The sequence below is a fragment of the Pan paniscus genome, chromosome 2 (assembly GCF_029289425.2).
Source record: "Pan paniscus chromosome 2, NHGRI_mPanPan1-v2.0_pri, whole genome shotgun sequence".
NCBI classification, from domain to species: domain Eukaryota; kingdom Metazoa; phylum Chordata; class Mammalia; order Primates; family Hominidae; genus Pan; species Pan paniscus.
The window spans coordinates 69,137,958-69,158,771 of NC_085926.1; the positions used below are offsets into that span (position 1 = coordinate 69,137,958).

Below are 20,814 nucleotides of genomic sequence, written 5' to 3' on the forward strand. Positions count from 1 at the left end.
TAAAGCAGTGAGAAAGAAGCTCTCTTACTCCAAGTGGCTGCTGCTGTAGGCATTTCGGGTAAGAACTGGCGTGGTGGGCATGCTTCGCCCTCCCTGGGGCCGCCTCTCCAGAGTTTTGTAAGGGCTGCTGTGTGTGGACAGCATTTCTCTGTGGTGATAAAAAGAAGAATTCAGGAAATGATGAGTCTCTCAACATCTCTGGCAAATTTGTCATAAGCAGATACAAAACTTACTAGAAGCCCAAGGAAAGGGAAAATAGGGAGAAAGATAGGAAGGGTGTCTTTGTGGTTCACTAAACCACAAAGAAAACCCGCTAAAACAGCGGGAGCATATATGGTCTGACTTTCTGAGTCACAAATATGTAGGGGAAAAAAGGACTTTTAATAAAGAGTACACTGAATAAAAAGACTCAAAGCAACTAGAGCTGTTTATGTAGGCACCTGAACATTCAAAACAGTCCTTAGATGATCAAATCTTCGTGGTGAACAGGGATGGATGTATAATTCAGCAAACTCCTTTTTTGTAAACAGTCTAGAATACTAAATAGCTTTTGGCTTTGTGGGCCAGATGGTCTCTAGAGCGACTACTCAGCTCTGCCCTTTCAGTGCAAAAGCAGCCATGGATAATATGTAAGAGAATGGGTGTGGCTGTGTTCCAAGAAAATGACCTATGGATGCTAAATTTCATATCATTTTTACAGGTTGTAAAATATTATTGCTTTTGATCCCCCCACCACCAGCTACCTAAAAATATAAAAACCATTCTTAGCTCACGGGCTGCACAAAAACAGGCAGCAGGATGGATTTGGCCACTGGACTGTTGTTTGCTGGTCCCTGGACAAAGAACAACAGCTTTAAATCACTATGTCTACTTCCCAGCACGGTGACAACACAATTTGAAGTTAATTTTTTTTTTTTTTTGAGACTGAGTCTTGCTCTGTCACCCAGGCTGGAGTGCAGTGGCGTGATCTTGGCTCACTGCAAGCTCCGCCTCCTGGGTTCACGCCATTCTCCTGCCTCAGCCTCCCGAGTAGCTGGGACCACAGGTGCCCACCACCACGCCTCGCTAATTTTTTGTAGTTTTAGTAAAGACAGGGTTTCACCTTGTTAGCCAGGATGGTCTCGATCTCCTGACCTTGTGATCTGCCCGCCTCGGCCTCCCAAAGTGCTGGGATTACAGGCGTGAGCCACCACGCCCAGCCTGAAGTTAATTTTTTTTAACTAAAAATAATTTTGATCAAATTTTACTTACTACAAAAGCAAGTCTAAGTTCATTAGGAAAACTTTAAAAATACAGATAAAAAGAAAAATTTAAATGTCTATAATCTTTTTTTTAGATGGAGTCTCACTCTGTCATCCAGGCTTGAGGAGAGTGGCACAATCTCAGCTCACTGCAACCTCCAGCTCCTGGGTTCAAGTGATCCTCCCACCTCAGCCTCCCAAGTAGCTGGAATTACAGGTGTGCACCACCATGCCTGGCTAATGTTTTTTTTTTTTTTGGTATTTTTAGTAGAGATGGGGTTTCACCATGTTGGCCAGGCTGTTTTCGAACTCCTGACGTCAAGTCATCTGCCTGCCTCAGCCTCCCAAAGTGCTGGGATTACAGGCGTGAGCCGCTGCCTGTATAATCTGGTACCTTTTACATAGCCAGGCAACATTAAATGTTTACAGATTATTTTTCCTAAGCACATAAACTTATTAGCATGTATTTATATATAAACATACATATTTATTTTTTAACAAAACATGAGATTTACTATATATTCTTTTTCAATGCTCACTTTTTAAAAAGTTAAGTTGTACCTAACATTTTATGTTGCTTAATATTTGTCTACAGTGTTATTTTAATGACTGCATAGCATTTTATTGTATGGATTTACCATAATTTATTTAAATAATCAGCTAGTTGAACATGTGGTTTGTTTTCAATTTGCCAGTAGTGTAAGCAATGCTGTAATGAGCATCCTACATGTAGTTAGTTAATTCAGTAGTAAAATTCCTAAGTGAAATTGCTGGATAAAAGAGCAAATCCATCTTAAGTGATTGGAGATGTGGGTATAATAATTTTTAAGACAATGATTCCCAGCTATAATTCTTCCTTTTGCTGAAATAGCTTTGTTTTCCCTAACATAAGAAGCCCACTTGTCTCATGTTATCCAATAGGACTTTCTGCAATGACAAAAATGTTCTGGGTCTGTTCTGACCAATATGATAGCCACTAGCCACATGTGGCTGCTGAGCATTTGAACTGTGGCTAGCATGACTGAGGAACCAAATTTTAAATTTTATTTACTTTTAATTAAATTGGCTAGCACGGCTGTAGCTCCTTGGATCTCTTACCATTTCAGGCAAAAGTGCCTAAATGCTAATCCACAAACTGGGGCCGATATGTGATAAAGATTTCACTGCTCTTTAACAAATTAGAAATATAACAATGTGACCTGGCGCGGTGGCTCATGCCTGTAATCACAGCACTTTGGGAGGCTGAGGTGGGTGGATCACGAGGTCAGGAGATCAAGACCATCCTGGCTAATATGAAACACCGTCTCTACTAAAAACACAAAAAAATTAGCCAGGTATGGTGGCAGGCACCTGTAGTCCCAGCTACTCAGGAGGTTGAGGCAGGAGAATGGCGTGAACCTGGGAGGCGGAGCTTGCAGTAAGCTGAGATGGCACCACTGCACTCCAGCCTGGGTGGCAGAGTGAGACTCTGTCTCCAAAAAAAAAAAGAAAAGAAAAAAAAAAAGAAACATAGCAATGTGGAGGTTATATTTTCATAAGTCACAATTTATCCACCTTGAATAATCTAATAATCTACCTTGATTTTGAGAATAATTTCCTTTATTTAAATTTTTTTAATTTATATTTTTGGCCCTTGTAGAGCAAATACTTCCCATCTTTGCTGAGATGTGGTATAACATGTTCACTGAAATCAGATCACAAGCTTTGGATCCTGCCAAGTTCTAGGCTACCTAGGTTCAAACCTTGATTCCCATGTTTACTAGTTGATGAACCCAAAGAAGTTATTCATGGTCCCTGGCCCTCAGTGTGCTTATCTGTAAAGGGTAATGACAGTAGTAACACTATCAGGGTTGTCGTGAAGATTAAGTTCGTTAATAAATTACATAGAAAAAACATAAACAGTATCTGGGACACAGTAAGTACTCAATAGCGGCCAGTTGTAGTGACTCCTGCCTGTAATCCTAGCACTTTGGGAGGCCGAAGTGGGCGGATCACCTGAGGTCAGGAGTTCAAGACCAGCCTGACCAACATGGCGAAACTCTATCTCTACTAAAGATACAAAAATTTTGCCGGGTGTGGTGGCGGGCATCTGTAGTCCCAGCTACTTGGAAGGCTGAGGGGGGAGAATTGCTTGAACCTGAAAGGTGAAGGTTGCAGTGAGCCAAGATGGTGCCGCTGCACTCCAGCCTGGGCGACAGAGCAAGACTCTGTCTCAGGAAAAAAAAAAAAAGTAAGTGCTCAATAGAAATGTTATATGAAATTAATATAAAATGAAATTAACATTACATTAAGTGAAATGTTAACTTCATTCGATTAATATTGCCACAAAGATAGTGAATATATTTTTTATATCAAAATGTCATTTCTTTCATGGATTCATGGTGCTATTTTTTTGAACATTTCTTTTTTTTTTCTTTTTCTTTTTTTTTTTTTTGAGACAGCATCTTGCTCTGTTGCCCAGGCTGGGGTGGAGTGACACGATCATAGTTCACTTCAATTGTGAAATCCTGGGCTCAAGCAATCCTCCTGCCTCAGTCTCCCAAGTAGCTAGGACTACAGGTAGGCAACACCATGTCTGGCTAATTAAAAAAGAAATTTTGGGCCGGGCACACTGGCTCATGCCTGTAATCCCAGCACTTTGGGAGACTGAGGCGGGTGGATCACCTGAGGTCAGGAGTTCAAGACCAGCCTGGCCAACATGGTGAGACCCTGTCTCTATTAAAAATACAAAAATCAGCCGGGCATGATGGCACAAGCCTGTAATTCCAGCTACTCGGGAGGCTGAGGTGGGAGAATTGCCTGAAGCCAAGAGGCAGGGGTTACAGTGAGCTGAGATTGCACCACTGCACTCCAGCCTGAGCGACACAAAGAGACTCTGTCTATAAAATTTGTAGAGATGGGGCTTCATTAGGTTGCCCAGACTGGTCTCCAACTCTTGAGCTCAAGTGATCCTCCCACCTTGGCCTCCCAAAGTGCTGGGATTATAGGTGTGAGCTGCCGCACTCAGCCTGTTTGAAAATTTCTTTTTAGGCAAAGCAAACAGCTGGTAACTGTTTGTTTGCTTTTTAAAGATTGATCCATACAGCCAAGTTCTGGGAACCACTGGCCTGTCATGTTTCTAAAACCTGGTCTCATTGCCCTGATAATATTTACCTGAGATATTTGAGAAAATGCTTGGATTATCTATTTTACAGATTATGAGTTTAAGTCCCATGTTTATTTGCAGGACTGGAAATCAGTCCTGCTACTTGGTTTTGCAGAGTGGACTTTAACGACAATTTCCTTAGACCAGTGACTATAAAACTGAACTGTGGACACTATGTCTAAATCCAGATGATAATTAATGTCCCTATAAGTTAATATAGATCAAATAGACTTTAAAGTCAAGGAAATGGTCAAATGCATTTTAAAAGACTTCTTAAAAACATTTTCAGCCAGGCACGGTGGCTCAAACTTGTAATCCCAGCACTTTGGGAGGCCAAGGCAGGCAGATCACCTGAGGTTGGGAGTTCGAGACCACCCGGACCAACATGGAGAAACCCCGTCTCTCCTAAAAATATAAAATTAGCTGGGTGTGGTGGCCTGTAATCCCAGCTGCTCGGGAGGCTGAGGCAGGAGAATTGCTTGAACCCAGGAGGCGGGGGTTGCGGTGAGCTGGAGATCACGCCATCGCACTCCAGCCTGGGCAACAAGAGCGAAACTCCACATCAAAAAAAAAAAAAAAAAAAATATATATATATATATATATATATATATATATATATATATATGTATATTCGTTTGCTGTGAACAACAAACTGGGTTAGTTTCTATGCCCCAGTTTTACAAGATAACATCTTTTGGAAGGATAAATAAAAACATGTGAAAATGTATCATCCATACATTGCATTTTGGAGGAAAAATTTCCTAGCTGTGAGGCATTAACCTTACTGATGATATGACCTCTCACCTGGACTGCCTGGTATCCACAAACTGTTCACTGATGGACGACTTTCTGAAATGGATTCGCTCAATACCAAGAGACTTGGGGGGAAGAATTCTTGGAGAATGAGGTACTGAACTTGATCGCTGCCCAGGAAGAGTGAAGGCATCACTGGCTATAATAAGTAAATGGGTGAATGAAAAAATAAGTAGGCAAATTAATAGGTAAATAAATATCTTGCCAATACCTCAAAAAAGAAATTAGAAGGTTTAGTGAACAAAGTGTTCTTCCAAAGATGATATTTTTAGAAGAACATAACTCTTTCAAGAAGTTAATTTTTATATTTTATACACCAGAAAAAACGAAATTACTGAACACTCTTCTGGGACCTGAACCATCTTTTGCCAAATCCAACAGGTGTCACTTAGAGTGAGTAAATCACTCAAGGGGAATGGGTAATACCGCAGCTTTTAAAAAGCTATATTAAAGAAAACCCCCAGTGTGAACCAAGGGGAAGTTGGCCTGGATCATTTTTGTTCACCTTTACTTTTAAAGTTTTTAGGCCTCTTTGGCCAAAGGCTTATCCTGTCATTGAAAGTAAGGAAACTGACTTATGCTGCATCATTAGAGGCTTGTTATGTTTTCCACTGATATTTACATTTTCAAAGAGGGATGGCAAGCATGACCAAACATCACCTCACATGAAGAATTCTGCAGTGGTGAAATTTTATGCACCATAAAACTTGGGTAAGATAAAGCAGTGGGGGTGTGGTTTCCTGGAATTCTTCAAGTCATACCACAGAGATCACCACCTCAATCATGATTAAGTACAAGAGATGACAAAGAAACACTCTATTAGTTGATAGTCAACCCATTCTATAATGGAATGTATTGAACGGCTGGGCTCGGTGGCTCACGCCTGTAATCCTGGCACTTTGGGAGGCCGAGGCAGGCAGATCACCTGAGGTCAGGAGTTCGAGACTAGCCTGACCAACATGGTGAAACCCCATCTCTACTAAAAATACAAAAATTAGCCGGGAGTGGTGCCTAACGCCTGTAATCCCAGCTACTCGGGAGGCTGAGGCAGGAGAATTGCTTGAACCTGGGAGGCAGAGGTTGCAGTGAGCTGAGATCGCACCATTGCACTCTAGCCTGGGCAACAAGAGTGAAACTCCATCTCAAAAAAAAAAAAAAAAAAAAGAGAGAAAGAGAGACAAGAAATGTATTGAACAAATACAGGCCATCACAATCGATACAGCCTGCCTCTATGAAACAACAAAATGACAGGTAGCCCAATGTCTAACTGTGCCTTTCTTCCTAAGTAAAATAAACTTTCCTTTATCTAGAATATGAAAGTTTATTTCACATTGTAAAACATACAATGATTTTATTTCATATTGTGATGAATACAGTGATAACGTGTACAATCTAATATCCTGGTTTTGATATTAGACTCCAGATATATAAGATGTCACCATTGGGAAAAGCTGGGTGAAGGAATCTTTGTATTAATTATACAACTCTCCGTAAGTCTATGATTACTTCAAAATAAAAAGTTAAGAAACACTTTAGAGAGCCTTAAAGTCCTTACTGAGAGACTTAGATACTCCCGTGAGGGCATTCTGATTCCCTGAGGTCATGTGATTTTTGTGGTCCTGTTATTAACGCTGAGTTAACCTGAGTAGGTGTTAATCATACACTTCCTTTACCAACCATTTTGCATAAATGTAAGTTAGTTTATTCTACTTTTTCTCAAAAGAAAAACAAATAGGCCTTACTTAACTAAGAAAATTATCTTAATTATTTCAGAATATCTAACATTTTTAAACCAAAAAAGGAAGAGCCACTTACGATCATCATAGGTGGTGGTGTCAGACAAAGAGCTACTCTCTGAGGGGATTATGTCTTCTGTGAATAAAAATAACTGCCTTTAGTATAATTGTGCATTTATACAATTAGAGGGGGCTTAGAGAAACAATTTTCAATGGAGTGCATTTTCATTTAAATAAAAGTAATTAATTACAGTGCATTAAGAATAATTAACTACCATAGTAAGAATGGACTCATATACTAACAAAAATCAAAACATTTTACATATTGTACGAATATTACATTAGATTATTTCTTAAAATGGAACAGACTTCAAGGGAGTGCTGGTTTTAAACTAGTTTTCGGTGTCTCTTCTACACTGGAATAAAACTTTACCTATATATTTAGTGCTTATGATCAACAAACTGGAAAGAAAAATCATGCCATTCTTATCATAAATGCTAAATGTTAAATAAAACACATTTGAATCCTCATTTGAGAATCTACTCTTAATATAACTTGGCTTTTGACCCCTCCCTGAAAGAAAGGGCCTTTTTTTTTTTTTTCTTGTTTGTTTATGGGACAGAGTCTCATTCTGTTGCCCAGGCTGGAGTGCAATGGTGCGATCATGGCTCACTGCAGCCTCAACCTCCTGGGCTTAAGCAATCCTCCCGCCTCAGCCTCCTGAGTAGCTGAGATTACAGGTATGCAGCACCACGCCTGGCTAACTTTTTGGATTTTTAATAAAGATCAGGTATCACCATTTGGCCAGGCTGGTCTTGAACTCCTGGGCTCAAGTGACCTGCCTACCTAGGCCTCCCAAAGTACTGGGATTAAAGGTGTGAACCACTATGACTGGCCAAGCTTTTCAACAGGTTTCTCAACAGTGGCACTACTGACATTTTGAACTGGATAATCCTTTGTCCTGGGGAGCTGTCCTGTGCATTATAGGATTTCCAGCCTCCCCGGTTGAGAACCACTGAATTAGGTTTAAGTCTTGGTTTTGCCATTTATCGACTATGAGACCTTGGGCAAATTACTTAATCTCTAAGTATCACCTGGCTCAATCCCACAATGGGGATAACAACAGTACCTATCACGTAGTGCTGGGGTGAGGCGTTAGAATAACGGATGTAAAGTCCCTAGCCCAGCTCCCAGCATTACATGACAAATGCTCAGTAAATGTTAGCTAGACTTAAATCTTTAGTTAACTAGACACTGTGTTCTGGTTGGCAATGGCCATAACACTCTATTGCTGGTATCCATCAAATGTTAAATAATGTGGCCAGGCGCGGTGCCTCACCCCTGTAATCTCAGCACTTTGAGAGGCCAAGGTTGGTGTATCACTTGAGGGTCAGGAGTTTAAGACCAGCCTGGCCAACACAGTGAAATCCTGTCTCTATGAAAAATACAAAAATTAGCCAAGCATGGTGGTGTATGCCTGTAATCCCAGCTATTTGGGAGGCTGAGGCAGGAGAATTGCTTGAACCTGGGAGGTGGAGGTTGCAGTGAGCCGAGATCATGCCACTGCACTCCAGGCTGGGTGGCAGAGACAGCTCTGTCTCAAAAGAAAAAAAACAAAAAACAAACAAAAAAACAAACGTATTCAGTAAAGAAAAGTATCTCAGATGTGTTGATCTGCATTTGCAAAAAAAGTCATTCCATATTCACCTGAGTGTTTTGGCATGAGGTTCTAGGCAAATATAATCCTTCAATGTAAACTTCAAAACCATTATGAAGGGAAGCTCTCCAACCAATCTCTAATGTTAATCTGTATCAGAAACAAGTGAACTATCTCTATCAGACACACAGTGGACCTTGAAGGCAAGTTGCCAGTATAGTCAGCTGTTAGGCATACTTTCACTGTAAAGGAGAACATTTGAATTTTGCACAGTTTGAGGATGAATGGGCCATAACAAATGGCCATGAAGTTAAGCACAACACTAATCACCCATATCTGTAGGTCCAGAAATTAACCACCCCCAAGACCGCCTGGACTTCACATTCAACCAAAGCTACTCTATATTCTCCAGCTGTAGTGGACTAACACTTGTGTGTTGATGCTGTACATTCCCTTTCCAAAAGCCATGTCTGCTTTGTAAATCATATGCTCTACACTCAATTATATTCTAAACTCACTTACCTTATTTCATCAAATCTAAGATAAATATTTTGAGTACCAGCAAAAAATAATAAAAAAAGTACTGCCAAGTATGACTGTAATACACCATCTAGTGTGTTAAGAACTAACCCAAGGCTGGGCGTGGTGGCTCACACCTGCAATCCTGGCAGTTTGGGAGGCTGAGGTGGGAGGATTGCTTGAGCTCAGGAGTTTGAGACCAGCCTGGGCAACATGGTGAAACCCCATGTCTACAAAACATTAGCCGGGCATGGTGGTGCATGCCTATAGTCCCAGCTGCTAGGGAGGCTGAGGTAGGAGGATCACCTGAGCCCAGGAAGTCGAGGCTGCAGTGAGCTTTGATGGTACCACTGCACTCCAGCTTGGGCCACAGAAAGAGTTCCTGTCTCAAAAAGACAAAAACAAAAACAGACAAACAAAAAAACCCAAAACTATCCCAATTTCATAGATGTTAAAATGTAAAGGAAAAAATGTCTTAGAATCAAAGAAATACAATCATATTTCAATCACCAGGCTGAAAACCATACCAATAAACATGTAAGGTCAATGGGACTTTAAATCTACCTGGGATTTCTCAGTTTACGTTTTTTCTGAAAATGAAAGTCATAAATACATAATGTTGAGAACTTGGAAAATACAGAATATTAAGAAGAAAATTAAGTTACTTGAAATTTCACAACTGTTAGTATTTTGAAATATTTCTCAGCCAGTCTTTGTGTGTGCATATTTCTATAAAATTGGGATCATGTTGTGGTAACAATTTTATATCTGGCTTTTCTGCATTTCATGTTATATCATGACCATTTGCACATATCTTTATTTTTTAATTTTGCTCACTTTTTTTTTTTTTGAGGCAGGGTCTTGCCCTGTCACCCATGCTGGAGTGCAGTGGTGCAGTCATAGTTCACTGCAGCCTCGATTGCCTGGGCTCAAATGATCCTCCCATTTCAGCCTCCCCTGTGGCTGGGACTACAGGTATGTACCACCATGCCTGGCTAATTTTTAAAATATTTTTTGAAGAGACGGGGTTTCACCACGCTTCCCAGGGTGGTCTCAAATTCCTTAGCTCAAGTGATCCGCTCACCTCAGCCTCCCAAAGTGCTGGGATTATAGGTGTGGGGCACCATGCTTGTGCTGCCCATATCTTTAAATAGCCTTCACAAATCACAGAAATTTTAAATCAAGTTTACATACTTATAAAACTGAAATTCCAAACAATTTTTATCCTAAGAAACTTAGTTTGTCAGGCGCAGTGGCTCATGCCTGTAATGCCAGCACTTTGCGAGGCTGAGGAGGGTGGATCACCTGAGATCAGGTGTTTGAGACCAGCCTGACCAAGATGGTGAAACCCTATCTCTACCAAAAATACAAAATTAGCTAGGTGTGGTGGCACATGCCTGTAACCCCAGCTACTTGGGAGGCTGAGGGAGGACAATCACTTGAACCCGGGAGGTGGAGTTTGCAGTGAGCTGAGATTGCCCCATTGCACTCCAGCCTGGGCAACAAGAGTGAAACTCTGTCTCCAAATAAAAAAGAAAACTTAGTTTTGATCACCTGGTTCTTCCTTCTATCTCTCATCAACTGGTAACTGGTTTGGAAATGCTACATACCATGAAGTATTGAGTAGGGGACTCAAAAAAAAACCTTACTTATTACTAACCTGGTAACACTGTTGCTTTCTGGCTGGGTTTCTTTCCACACCTAATTCGGTATTCGTTTATTGAATTTTCAATCTCCTGAAGCTTTTTCATCGCATCTGTGTAATCTTGCTTTCGCTTTTTCTTCACAGTTTTACAAAGGTCTGGCTCATTGGCAAGTTTCTTTGCAGCTTCCACCAGCTTTTGTTGTATTAGAAAATTACTCTCCAGTTCTTGCAAAGCAGGATCCTGCATTTATACAATGATAGTTTTATTTTTATGGACACATATGATCAACTCTTACATGCATTGTGTAATAAAACTTCCTGTGCACTTTCTTGAATCAGATGTTCTTTGAGAACACTATCTTCCCAACTTTTACTGCATAGACATCCTTGTCAAACACTTTCCTTTACTCATCTTAACTTCAACTTCTCATTAGTCCAAACCTCTTCCCTTTTCAAGGAAGGGAATGGCCTTTCATTCATTCAGTTGGTTGGGAGAAGATCACAGTTTTCACAGATATATTCTCAACTCAAAGCTCATGGATGCAGAAGATTATATTTATATGCATAGCTTTAGAGACAGATAAATTTGGGTTTGATCTTCTTCCTGGTAATTCCCGGTTGCATGACCCTGGATACACAGCTTCATCTTTTAATGCTTCAGTTTTTTTCATTTGTAAAATGAAGATAACACCTACCTTATGAAGTAGGATGAGGATTAAATGAGATAGTACATGTGCATTGCTTAGCTCAGAGACGGGTACACAGTGAGCACTCAGTAAATAGCAAAGATTTCCAAAGATGAAAACAGATACAATTTTCTAAAGCTAAGATGGTCAAATTTCTACAAGAAACATAGATATGGTTATATTGGCTGATGACATGCAAATGAGAAAGTATTATACATTCTATATTGGCTAACAAATATTTTAACTTGATTGTAGCTCAGTGCTGTGCATGTATTATCTCATTTAATACTCATTGGATCCCTTGGAGGGAAGTCCAATCATTACCCCCATTTTACAGATGAGGAAAACTGAGGCCGAGAAATGAGACTTTAGAGAGGCTAAATTATTTGACAAAGGCTATATTTAGTTTTAAGTAAACGAACCTAATGCTGGAGTTCTTAATTCTTATAATACTGACTCTCAAATGAGAAACATTTGGAGTTCACTGAATGCCTATGATTTGGGGAGTAAAGTAGTGAGAAGTAACTCAATTTTGACTGGAGTGGGCATGAAAGAAAGAGTTCAATTTGGTCAACACGATCCATCTGTACTGGTGAGATAACATACAGCAGAGACTCAAAAACCAAAGGAAAAAGTCCAGTACACTCAGACAGCTTTCCTGTCTTATGATTAATTGAAAGGCTCAGAGGCGTTGTTCATACTTCTTCACTCGGCAGCAAGTTGTCATCTAATTTGAACGCAGTACCCACACGTCTTCTGACCTGAGGAGGCTTCTCGCCTATGTTCAGGGGATACTCCTTTGGCATTTTGCCTGTGAGCTCCTGTGAAACAGGACAGAATCAAGAGCAGATAATTGACACTGGCCAAAGTTGTTAAACACAATTTGATGAGCCCCAAAAAGCAGACTCACAGCCTCCCGCAGACAGATCTTCTTAAGCTCCTCAACTTTTTTCAGAAGTTTTTCTTGTAATAGTTTCTCCTTCTTCTTTAGTTCAAGGATTTTTTCTCTCTTTTGCTCTTCACTAACTTCTGAGTCTTGAGAACCTAGGGGATGAGGGAAGGGCAGGGAAGGTTTATACAAGGGATGTTTCCTTCCTTTCTAAGGGACAAAGGAGTTTTAAGCTAAAGCTGCTATTAAATGGTAGTTTATTTCTTTTCTCCTTGTTTCTCAACATAATAAAAGGAAATTGGAAAACATTTTCTCATTCTTCTGGGCATCAAACAGAACCTGGTAATAAAATGTGCCTTTTTGCATCCTGGCTCAGTCATTTTGGGGGTAATGATAAAATGCTTAACGTCCCAGACACACCCAAAGAAAAATTTCATTTTTCTGAGCAGAAGAGAAGGTAAGATGGTCCTTGAAGAGTTGTTTCAAGCGTTCTTTTAAAAAGTAAGCAAGCAAGGAAAAGAAAAATCAGTGTGAAGGAAGGTCATGCTTCAGAGTCACAAGTTGACAGTGAGATTTAGGTGGGATGAATAATTTTAGTAAAGTTACATATACTTAATGATAAGAGATTCCAGAATTTTTACAGAGGAAGGGCTTAGGGGAAGCTACCACATTTGAGGGGTATGCTTGTAATCATGTTTGTATAGCATTTTATATTGCATGGAGAATTAGACAATTATCTGTGTCAAAAACTAAATGCTGGAAAAAGCAGCTGCTGTGGAAAATGTTCTTTCAAGCCACACCTTGGTACTCACCATCCTTGCATCTCATATGACATGCACAACCTATTTATAATTTGACTTTCTACATATTCTTTAAAAAATTAGCCTTAAAATTTTATTCAAAGCTGTTGCATACATATTTATTGACATACTTATTTATTCCCAAAATAATGGATTAAAAGATGAATTTCGAAGTGGTTTATGACCGAAAAAACAAACGAAATAAAGATGGCTTGCACGTTCTCTAATCCCAAGATGTTACCTGAGGAGATTAAACTGCCATTGCTTGCCATGATGAACTGACTTTTCGCCTCCAGTGTCACCAGCTTGGAGGCCCTTTGTGTTCCTGTCTCTGTCAAATCCATTGCAATCTCATCTAAACTCCTGGCTGAAGGAATTTTTGCCTAAGAGGCATACAACAATGAAACAGAATTAACTCAAACATACTTCAAATTAATGAAACAATTAAGTTAACATACAATAAAAATAGCAACACAGAGGATAATTTAGAATTTTCACATATTCAAGTGGCATTCTTCAGACCAAAAAACAAAACAAAACAAAACAAAAACCCCACAAGTAGTTAAAATGTTTTAATAACTATACATGATTTTCTCATGGTGTGGTTCAGTTACTAACTTTGAAGTGTCACCAGCAACATCACCGCCAGCAGTGTCACTAGTATATACAAACGCGCATGCCAAAAAGTTGGCCAGTCTTACAACTTTTAAAGCAGCTTATATATTGCCCATCATTTAAACATATAAAAAAACTGAAATAGTTGGGAGTTAAACGCAAAAAAATCTCAGAGAGCAAAAATATATGTGCTTGCATCTTTTGTGAGAAGGCTTATCTTCTGAACAGAATGCAAAAGGGGAATCTGTCCCTATAGAAATCATGCCAGTTACTTACTTTGCTTTGCTTCCGGTCCAAGTAAAACTGATGCTGACTAATCGCCATTACCCAAATGGACTTGATGAGAGAAGAGTTAGCATACCATGTTTGCACAAACAGGCCACTTTGCCCAAAGGTTCTTCTTGAAACTGAAATCCTGAAAGATTAAAGAAAGCACTCAAATAATTCCCCTCTGGCCCAGCATGATGCAAAATGTACCCTGCGAGCAGCATTGTAACAAGGCATGTTCCTCTTACCTGTCTTCTGTTGCAAAAACTCTTATGCAAATGGGGACCAAGTTTCTGATTTTCTCCTTTTACAACAAAACAATTCAGACCTAAGTAATCTCTTTCTGGATAAACAGCATGTTTAAAAACACATACACATGAACTCAAAAGCTGATAAAGAATCAGTCAAATTAGAGATTATACAAAAACATTTAGTTAGAAACTCTAAGGATGTGTAGCCATCACAAGTGGTAAGGAATAAATGGGATAAGATTTTAAAGAAACAGCAACCAAGTGTGGGATGAGCACCTAATTCAAGGTAAAAGAGCATTTCAGATCTAGGTAGATTTGGCCGGCTCTGACATTATCAGAGAATGCACTTAATGATAATGGCTGAAGATATGCAAGTCCAAAACTGTCCAGAGTGCTGCTTGTACACCAGATGGAAAGAGGAAAGGGGACGGGGGAGGAGAGAGGAGGAGGGAGAGGGGAGAGGGGGAGCGGGGAGAAGGGAGGGAGGGGAAGTGAAAGAGAGAGAGACAGAGAGAAAGAAAGAGAGAACAGGCAAGAGGCAGACAGACTGTGTGTGTGTGACGTGGTACTAATGTTCTTTGTAGGAATTTGGCTTATCTCTTCAGGTCACCTTTTTATCACAGGTATTTCCTCCCATCCCTCTGGCCTCTAAACATCCATAACCATCTTGGGACTGAAAAGTACCCACTAAGGACTGATTAAGAATTTCTCTTAAGGCCAGGTGCCACGGCTCAGCACTTTGGGAGGCGGAGACAGGCGGATCACCTGAGGTCAGGAGTTTGAGACCAGCCTGGCCAACATGGTGAAAGCCCGTCTCTACTAAAAATACAAAATTAGCTTGGCGTGGTGGTGCATGCCTGTACTCCCAGCTACTTGGGAGGCTGAGGCATGAGCATCACCTGAACCTGGGAGGTGGAGGTTGTAGTGAGCAAAGATTGCGCCACTGCACTGCAGTCTGGATGACAGAGTAAGACTCTGTCTGGCAGTTGGGGGCGGGCGGAGTGGGGCGGGATTTCTCCTAAGATATTTGAGAACCCACATCCTGACTTCAGTTCATGTTGGTAATTTGGCTTTTTTTTTTTTTTAAATGACCAAGAACACCAACATTTTAAATGAGCAAAAGATCTGAATAGACATTTCTCTACTAAAGATATAGGAATAGCTAAGCAGCACATGAAAAGATGCTCAGCCATCATTAGTCATGAGGGAAGTGCAAATCAAAACCACAAGAAGGTACCACTTCAACCCACTAGGATGGCATAAACTATACATGCACACAAAACTAAAAATAACAAGTGTCGGTGAGGATGTGTCGGCATTGGAACCACATATACTGCTGCTTGGGATGTAAAATGGTGCAGCACTTTGAAAAGCAGCCTTGCCATTCCTCAAAGGGTTAAAGATAGTTACCATTTGACCCAGCAATTCCATTCCTAGGTATATACCCAAGAGAAATGAAAACATATGTTCATATAAAAACTTGTACACAAATGTTGATAGCAGCGTTATTTGTATAGTAACTGGGTCATACAGAGAAAAGTCTTTGATCCTCACCTTCGTGGATCATGAACTTCAACAGCAAATTTTTTCTCACGGAAATATAAGTTCTCCAGCTGTTTCCATTGGAATAACTAAAGAAAACAGAAAAGCCAGGAAGTGTTATTTATTCTTATTTTTACTAAGTCTATAAATCAGCTTAATAATCAAACAATTATAAGCTCCAAGAAGGTACACTGATACGATGAAACATGAATATGTGATTCAGCCTTTTTACAAATCACCTATGACCTGAAACCATTTTATTCCTTCTTCTGGCAGCAATCTTTAACTATTAAGATTCACCTCGGCCGGGCGTGGTGGCTCACGCCTGTAATCCCAGCACTTTGGGAGGCTGAGGCAGGCGGATCACGAGATCAGGAGATCGAGACCATCCTCGCTAACATGGTGAAACCTTTTCTCTACTAAAAATACAAAAAAATTAGCCGGGCGTGGTGGTGGGTGCCTGTAGTCCCAGCTACTCGGGAGGCTGAGGCAGGAGAATGGCGTGAACCCGGGAGGCGGAGGTTGCAGTGAGCCCAGATCGCGCCACTGCACTCCAGCCTGGGCGACAGAGCGAGACTCCGTCTCAAAAAAAACAAGATTCACATCACCAATAAATCTTCCTTGAACAATAAAACCAACCATCTGTGGAAGAACATGTACACTATTTTTCCTCTGACTCAACTATATAATAAGGAAATCTGCACAGATTCCAGTAAGCACCAGCCTTCTCAAAGATGTTGATTTCATAGTTAAATGGAAAGATATTCAAAGGGATATTTCAATAACATCAGAGATTGAATTTCAAAAGAATGCAAAGTGAAAGTAAAACGGAACCCCCATGCAGGGGTGATTCTCTGAGATACCACTTTCCTACCTATGAAGAGAGTTCCCCTGAATGCCACAGAAACCTAGCACCAGTAATTGGGGGCAGAGAAGGGGTAGGAGGGAACACCAGAGCCTCTTCTTGGTTTCTGAGCTAGAACCTCCAGTTTTTGAACATAGCTAGCTCCCAGTGTCTGTACACTCTGATATACACACTACTGATACTCTGTTGCTGCACTCAGTGCCGTCAGTTTGATTGGGAGGAACAAACTTTACTAGCAATGTGCATTTGAAAACCAAATAATTTGATAGAAAGCAGCTCATTCACAGAATTGAGGATGCCTTGCTATGTTTTCTGGGCTGCTTCCTAAGCTCTTTATAAGACATTGTACTATCCTGAGCCTTGGTTTGTCCTGTCAACTTGGACTTCGTGGTCAAATTCCTCTTCTCTGCCCCCAGACTTGATTAGGGAAATAACAGCAGAGAGGTTTCATTATATTATTAGACTTTGGCTGGATTTTAAAATTACGTTCAAAGAATCTTAAAAGATTATTTTTAATAGTCTATACAATAAGCACTTCTCTGCAATGCACTATCAGCAAAACCATTTCCTGACATACGGGAACCCAGGCTTTTCACAGACATGTAAACCTCATCATGTAAAGGAACAAAATGAGCTGAAGGTTTCTATACATATGCAGGCATGGGAAAGAAGTGTTCAGACTGGACCCCCCAATTCCAAACAGTGAAATAAACCAGCACACCCTAAAAACACAGCCCTCCGTGGTCCGCACACATAGCTGTCTGTAACTATAACACTCACTCAGGTTCAAAGAAGAATTAATAAAAGTATAAAGTTACATACCCATTTCTTAAAATCTCCACAAACTTGAGGTTTTCATTTCTTTAAATCCAGAGGTACCAAAAATGGGACAGAAATGTGAGGGAAAACCTCAGGGTTCTTCCGACCTCCCCCCTCCCAGACGGCAGCTCCGGTGAGTTCTGAACTGAGTTTCATAAGACACTTAGGTGTAACTCAATTTCACAAACTGAGCCTCCCACGGCTGACACACTACTGACATCAGCAACTCTCCTGAGTGACACCTCCCTAATTCTACTCCTTCCTCCCATCAGTGAGAGGAGGGCAAAGTTCTCAGTGGCAGATTTTCCCAGAAAAGAGACCTGTCTAAAATGGAGGGCAGTTGGGATTTGCCTGATTCTTCCTAGGAAGTAAGTTGCTTTGAATCCAAGGACGAATTTCACCGGAGGCTGTTTTAGGAAGACATTTCTACCCTAGTTTACTCACCCTGGACATGAACAGGTTCTACAGGAAGAGTTACAATGCAGCTCAGCTGTGTTTTCCTTTGCGTCCATTCCCACACACATAAAAACCAGGGCTGGACTTGAAACATGATCTCTGAAAGTCACCACCTCCCCCTCTTATCACTTACAAATGTGAAACCCTAGCGCTTTGGACTCCATTCAGCCTGTCCCTGCATTGAGAGCAAATACGCTCCCTGCAAGCAAAAACTCTACTTAAAAGGCGAAGGACTTCAGCTTAGAGAATTTGAAATAACTGGATTGTAACTGGGTTTGCACAAGGTTATGGGAACAAGACTGGGTTTAAAGCATGAAAGGCAGAGAGCAGTTCATTCCCCCGCCTGAAATCTTAAAAGTTTGTGCAAAGTATGATTTCATATATGTGCATATAATAATATAAATGTGGATTGGAATGATACAAAATTCAGTGATTACTTCTGGGGGCAGATGGTATGGGGGGTACGTTGTATAGAAACTTGAATATCATTAGTAATGTTTTCTTTTATTAATAAAAATAGGATGAAAAATGACAAAATATTAGTAACAGCTATTTAAGTGGTTTTACAGGTATTGTCATATTTTTAGGACTCTTGGAATTTCTCAAAATTAAAATAATAAAAGTTTATATATATAAAATGAATATAGGTTGGTCTGTTTTATATAAGAGTGAGATTTTCACCATCTAATCAGTTGGGAGTTCCCTGTTTTAAACATTAAATATTATTACCATTTTAATTATTTTCAATGTTTGAAGTTGCTAGGAAAATATTTCTAATTGTAGTGGTACTTTATCTAGCTGGCAGCTGGATATAAGCTGGTTTTTGTTTTGAAATTGCTGAAATTATTCTCCTACTGTGTTTTTTATTTCTGGACTCTTCATATCCGAGGGCCAGGATGCAGCTCTACAAACGGCAATGGAGCTGAGGTGAATTCATTTGCTGAAAGATAGCTCATGCACCTTGCCTCAGACAGCACCTGGCACAGGGCAGGCAGTTGAACGGTGTTCATTCTCCTCCCTTTCTCCAGTGTTTATCTTAGAAGATAAATAAAAGGCACCCTCTGGTCAAAATCAAGAGAGGGGCTGGGCGTGGTGGGTTGGCCGGGCGCAGTGGCTCATGCCTGCAATCCCAGCATTCTGAGAGGCCGAGGCGGGTGGATCACCTGAGGTCAGGAGTTCGGGACCAGCCTGAACAACATGGTGAAACCCCGTGTCTACTAAAAATACAAAAATTAGCCGGGTATGGTGCGAGAGTCTATGCTCCCAGCTATTTGGGAGACTGAGGCAGGAGCATCACTTGAACCAGGTAGGCGGAGGTTGCAGTGAGCCGAGATCGCACCACTGCACTCCAACCTTGGCGACAAGAGCGAAAATCCGTCTCAAAAAAAAGAAAAGTCATGAAGGGATTTCAGACCAATGGTCTGTATTTGAGGAAAGAAATCAAAGTTTAAAGGAAGATACAAGGAAGCTAAGTATGCTTCCCATTTTCTATTATTTGGACAATATTGGTGTCCACATAGGGTAGGACTATGACATATATGTGTGTGTGTGTATATATAAAATATATGCATGTGTATATACACATACACTTGTAATTTTCATATTAAAACAGAAAAATGTATTTTGCCCAAGCCAAAATTCTCACTATTAGAGACTTAAAAAAAAAAAAAAAAAAAAAAGAGGAGCTTTATTTGTCTTGCAATACAATTAAGAGTATGGAACTAGAATGTTTTCTAAAGTGATCATTATATAAGCATGATAATAATCATTAATGAGTATTTATAATTGTCTATGTGGCACCTACTAGAAGCTACGAGTTTGAACACTATGTTGTTTATAGACAAAATCTATGCTGCTAGTGATGAAAGGGAAATAGTTGTAAGGTGAAAATAAAACTGTAAATTAGGTCTTCCAGATTTCTTTCTGCTCTACACTCATCTTGAATCACTAGTTGTGCCCTTTGATATCAAAAGAAGGATGTAGAGAGTGACTGAAGAATAATATCTGGGATTACTTTGCAATTGCAAAAGTAAATAGAAAGATAAAATATTAAAAGAGGAGCAGCATAAATAACATTAACAAAGAGATAATCAAGAAATTACAACAGGAGGAGAATGTCTTAAGGTTACAAACCTTATCTTAAAAAAACAAAGTGACAAAAATTTAAAACTGACACAGAAAATCATGGTGGAATCAAGCTGTATTTTGAAAGTGAACTGTATAAAATATTGTAATCACAAGAAATTCCCTTAACCCTAAGATGAAGTAAAAAAAAAAAAAAAAGTGTTGATGGTTTTAGAATAATTTGCTGCAGATGATTACACTTTATTTAATGAAATGAATGTGTTGAATATTTAAGCCACTTTATTGAAATCTATAATCAATATTTAGTTAGATTCCACTCACTTTTATAGACTTAAAGAACTACAAGAAATCACCTGCTCCCTGTCCCACCCCACTATTATAATGGTTCCTAAATATCTGAGGGTACTGTCAAACTTTAGCAAAAAAAAAAAAGGAAGAAAGAAAGAAAGAAAAATACTATAAGGAAAAGCAGAGGGACCTTTAGGAGACATGGTCCTTACATTTCAGATATGTATTTCAGTAGCTTTGAGAGTCATTTATCCATGTCTTTTCCATCAACAGATATTTCTTGAGTGCCGTGTATGTTTGAGGTCTTGTTCTTGTCAGCAAGTAACGGACAGAGACCTTCCATTGTGGGGCTCACAAGAGCCAAGTGAACCAAGTCAGATTGCCTTGGTTAGCATTCTGGTACTGCCACTTCTAGCTGTGTTGTATTTGGCAAGCTGCTTAACTTTCCTGAATCTCAGTGTCTGCATCTGTAAAATGGGACCACCAACACCCAC

General features: G+C 40.0%; 1 protein-coding gene across 4 annotated transcripts in view; it reads right to left on the minus strand.

The window, feature by feature from the left end:
* The window catches only part of FRMD4B (FERM domain containing 4B), a 372,987-nt gene that overhangs the window by 13,348 nt on the left and 338,825 nt on the right, over window positions 1-20,814 (minus strand). For all 4 annotated transcript variants that reach the window (XM_008963959.4, XM_034956863.3, XM_003811580.5 and 1 more), the window contains 9 exons: window positions 15,820-15,896; window positions 14,024-14,162; window positions 13,374-13,515; window positions 12,354-12,487; window positions 12,145-12,264; window positions 10,773-10,998; window positions 7,015-7,071; window positions 5,191-5,338; window positions 29-148 (listed from right to left, as the gene is read on the minus strand). In XM_008963959.4, the coding sequence (XP_008962207.3) occupies window positions 29-148; window positions 5,191-5,338; window positions 7,015-7,071; window positions 10,773-10,998; window positions 12,145-12,264; window positions 12,354-12,487; window positions 13,374-13,515; window positions 14,024-14,162; window positions 15,820-15,896 (1,163 nt within the window). The remainder of the gene's footprint in view (window positions 1-28; window positions 149-5,190; window positions 5,339-7,014; window positions 7,072-10,772; window positions 10,999-12,144; window positions 12,265-12,353; window positions 12,488-13,373; window positions 13,516-14,023; window positions 14,163-15,819; window positions 15,897-20,814) is intronic.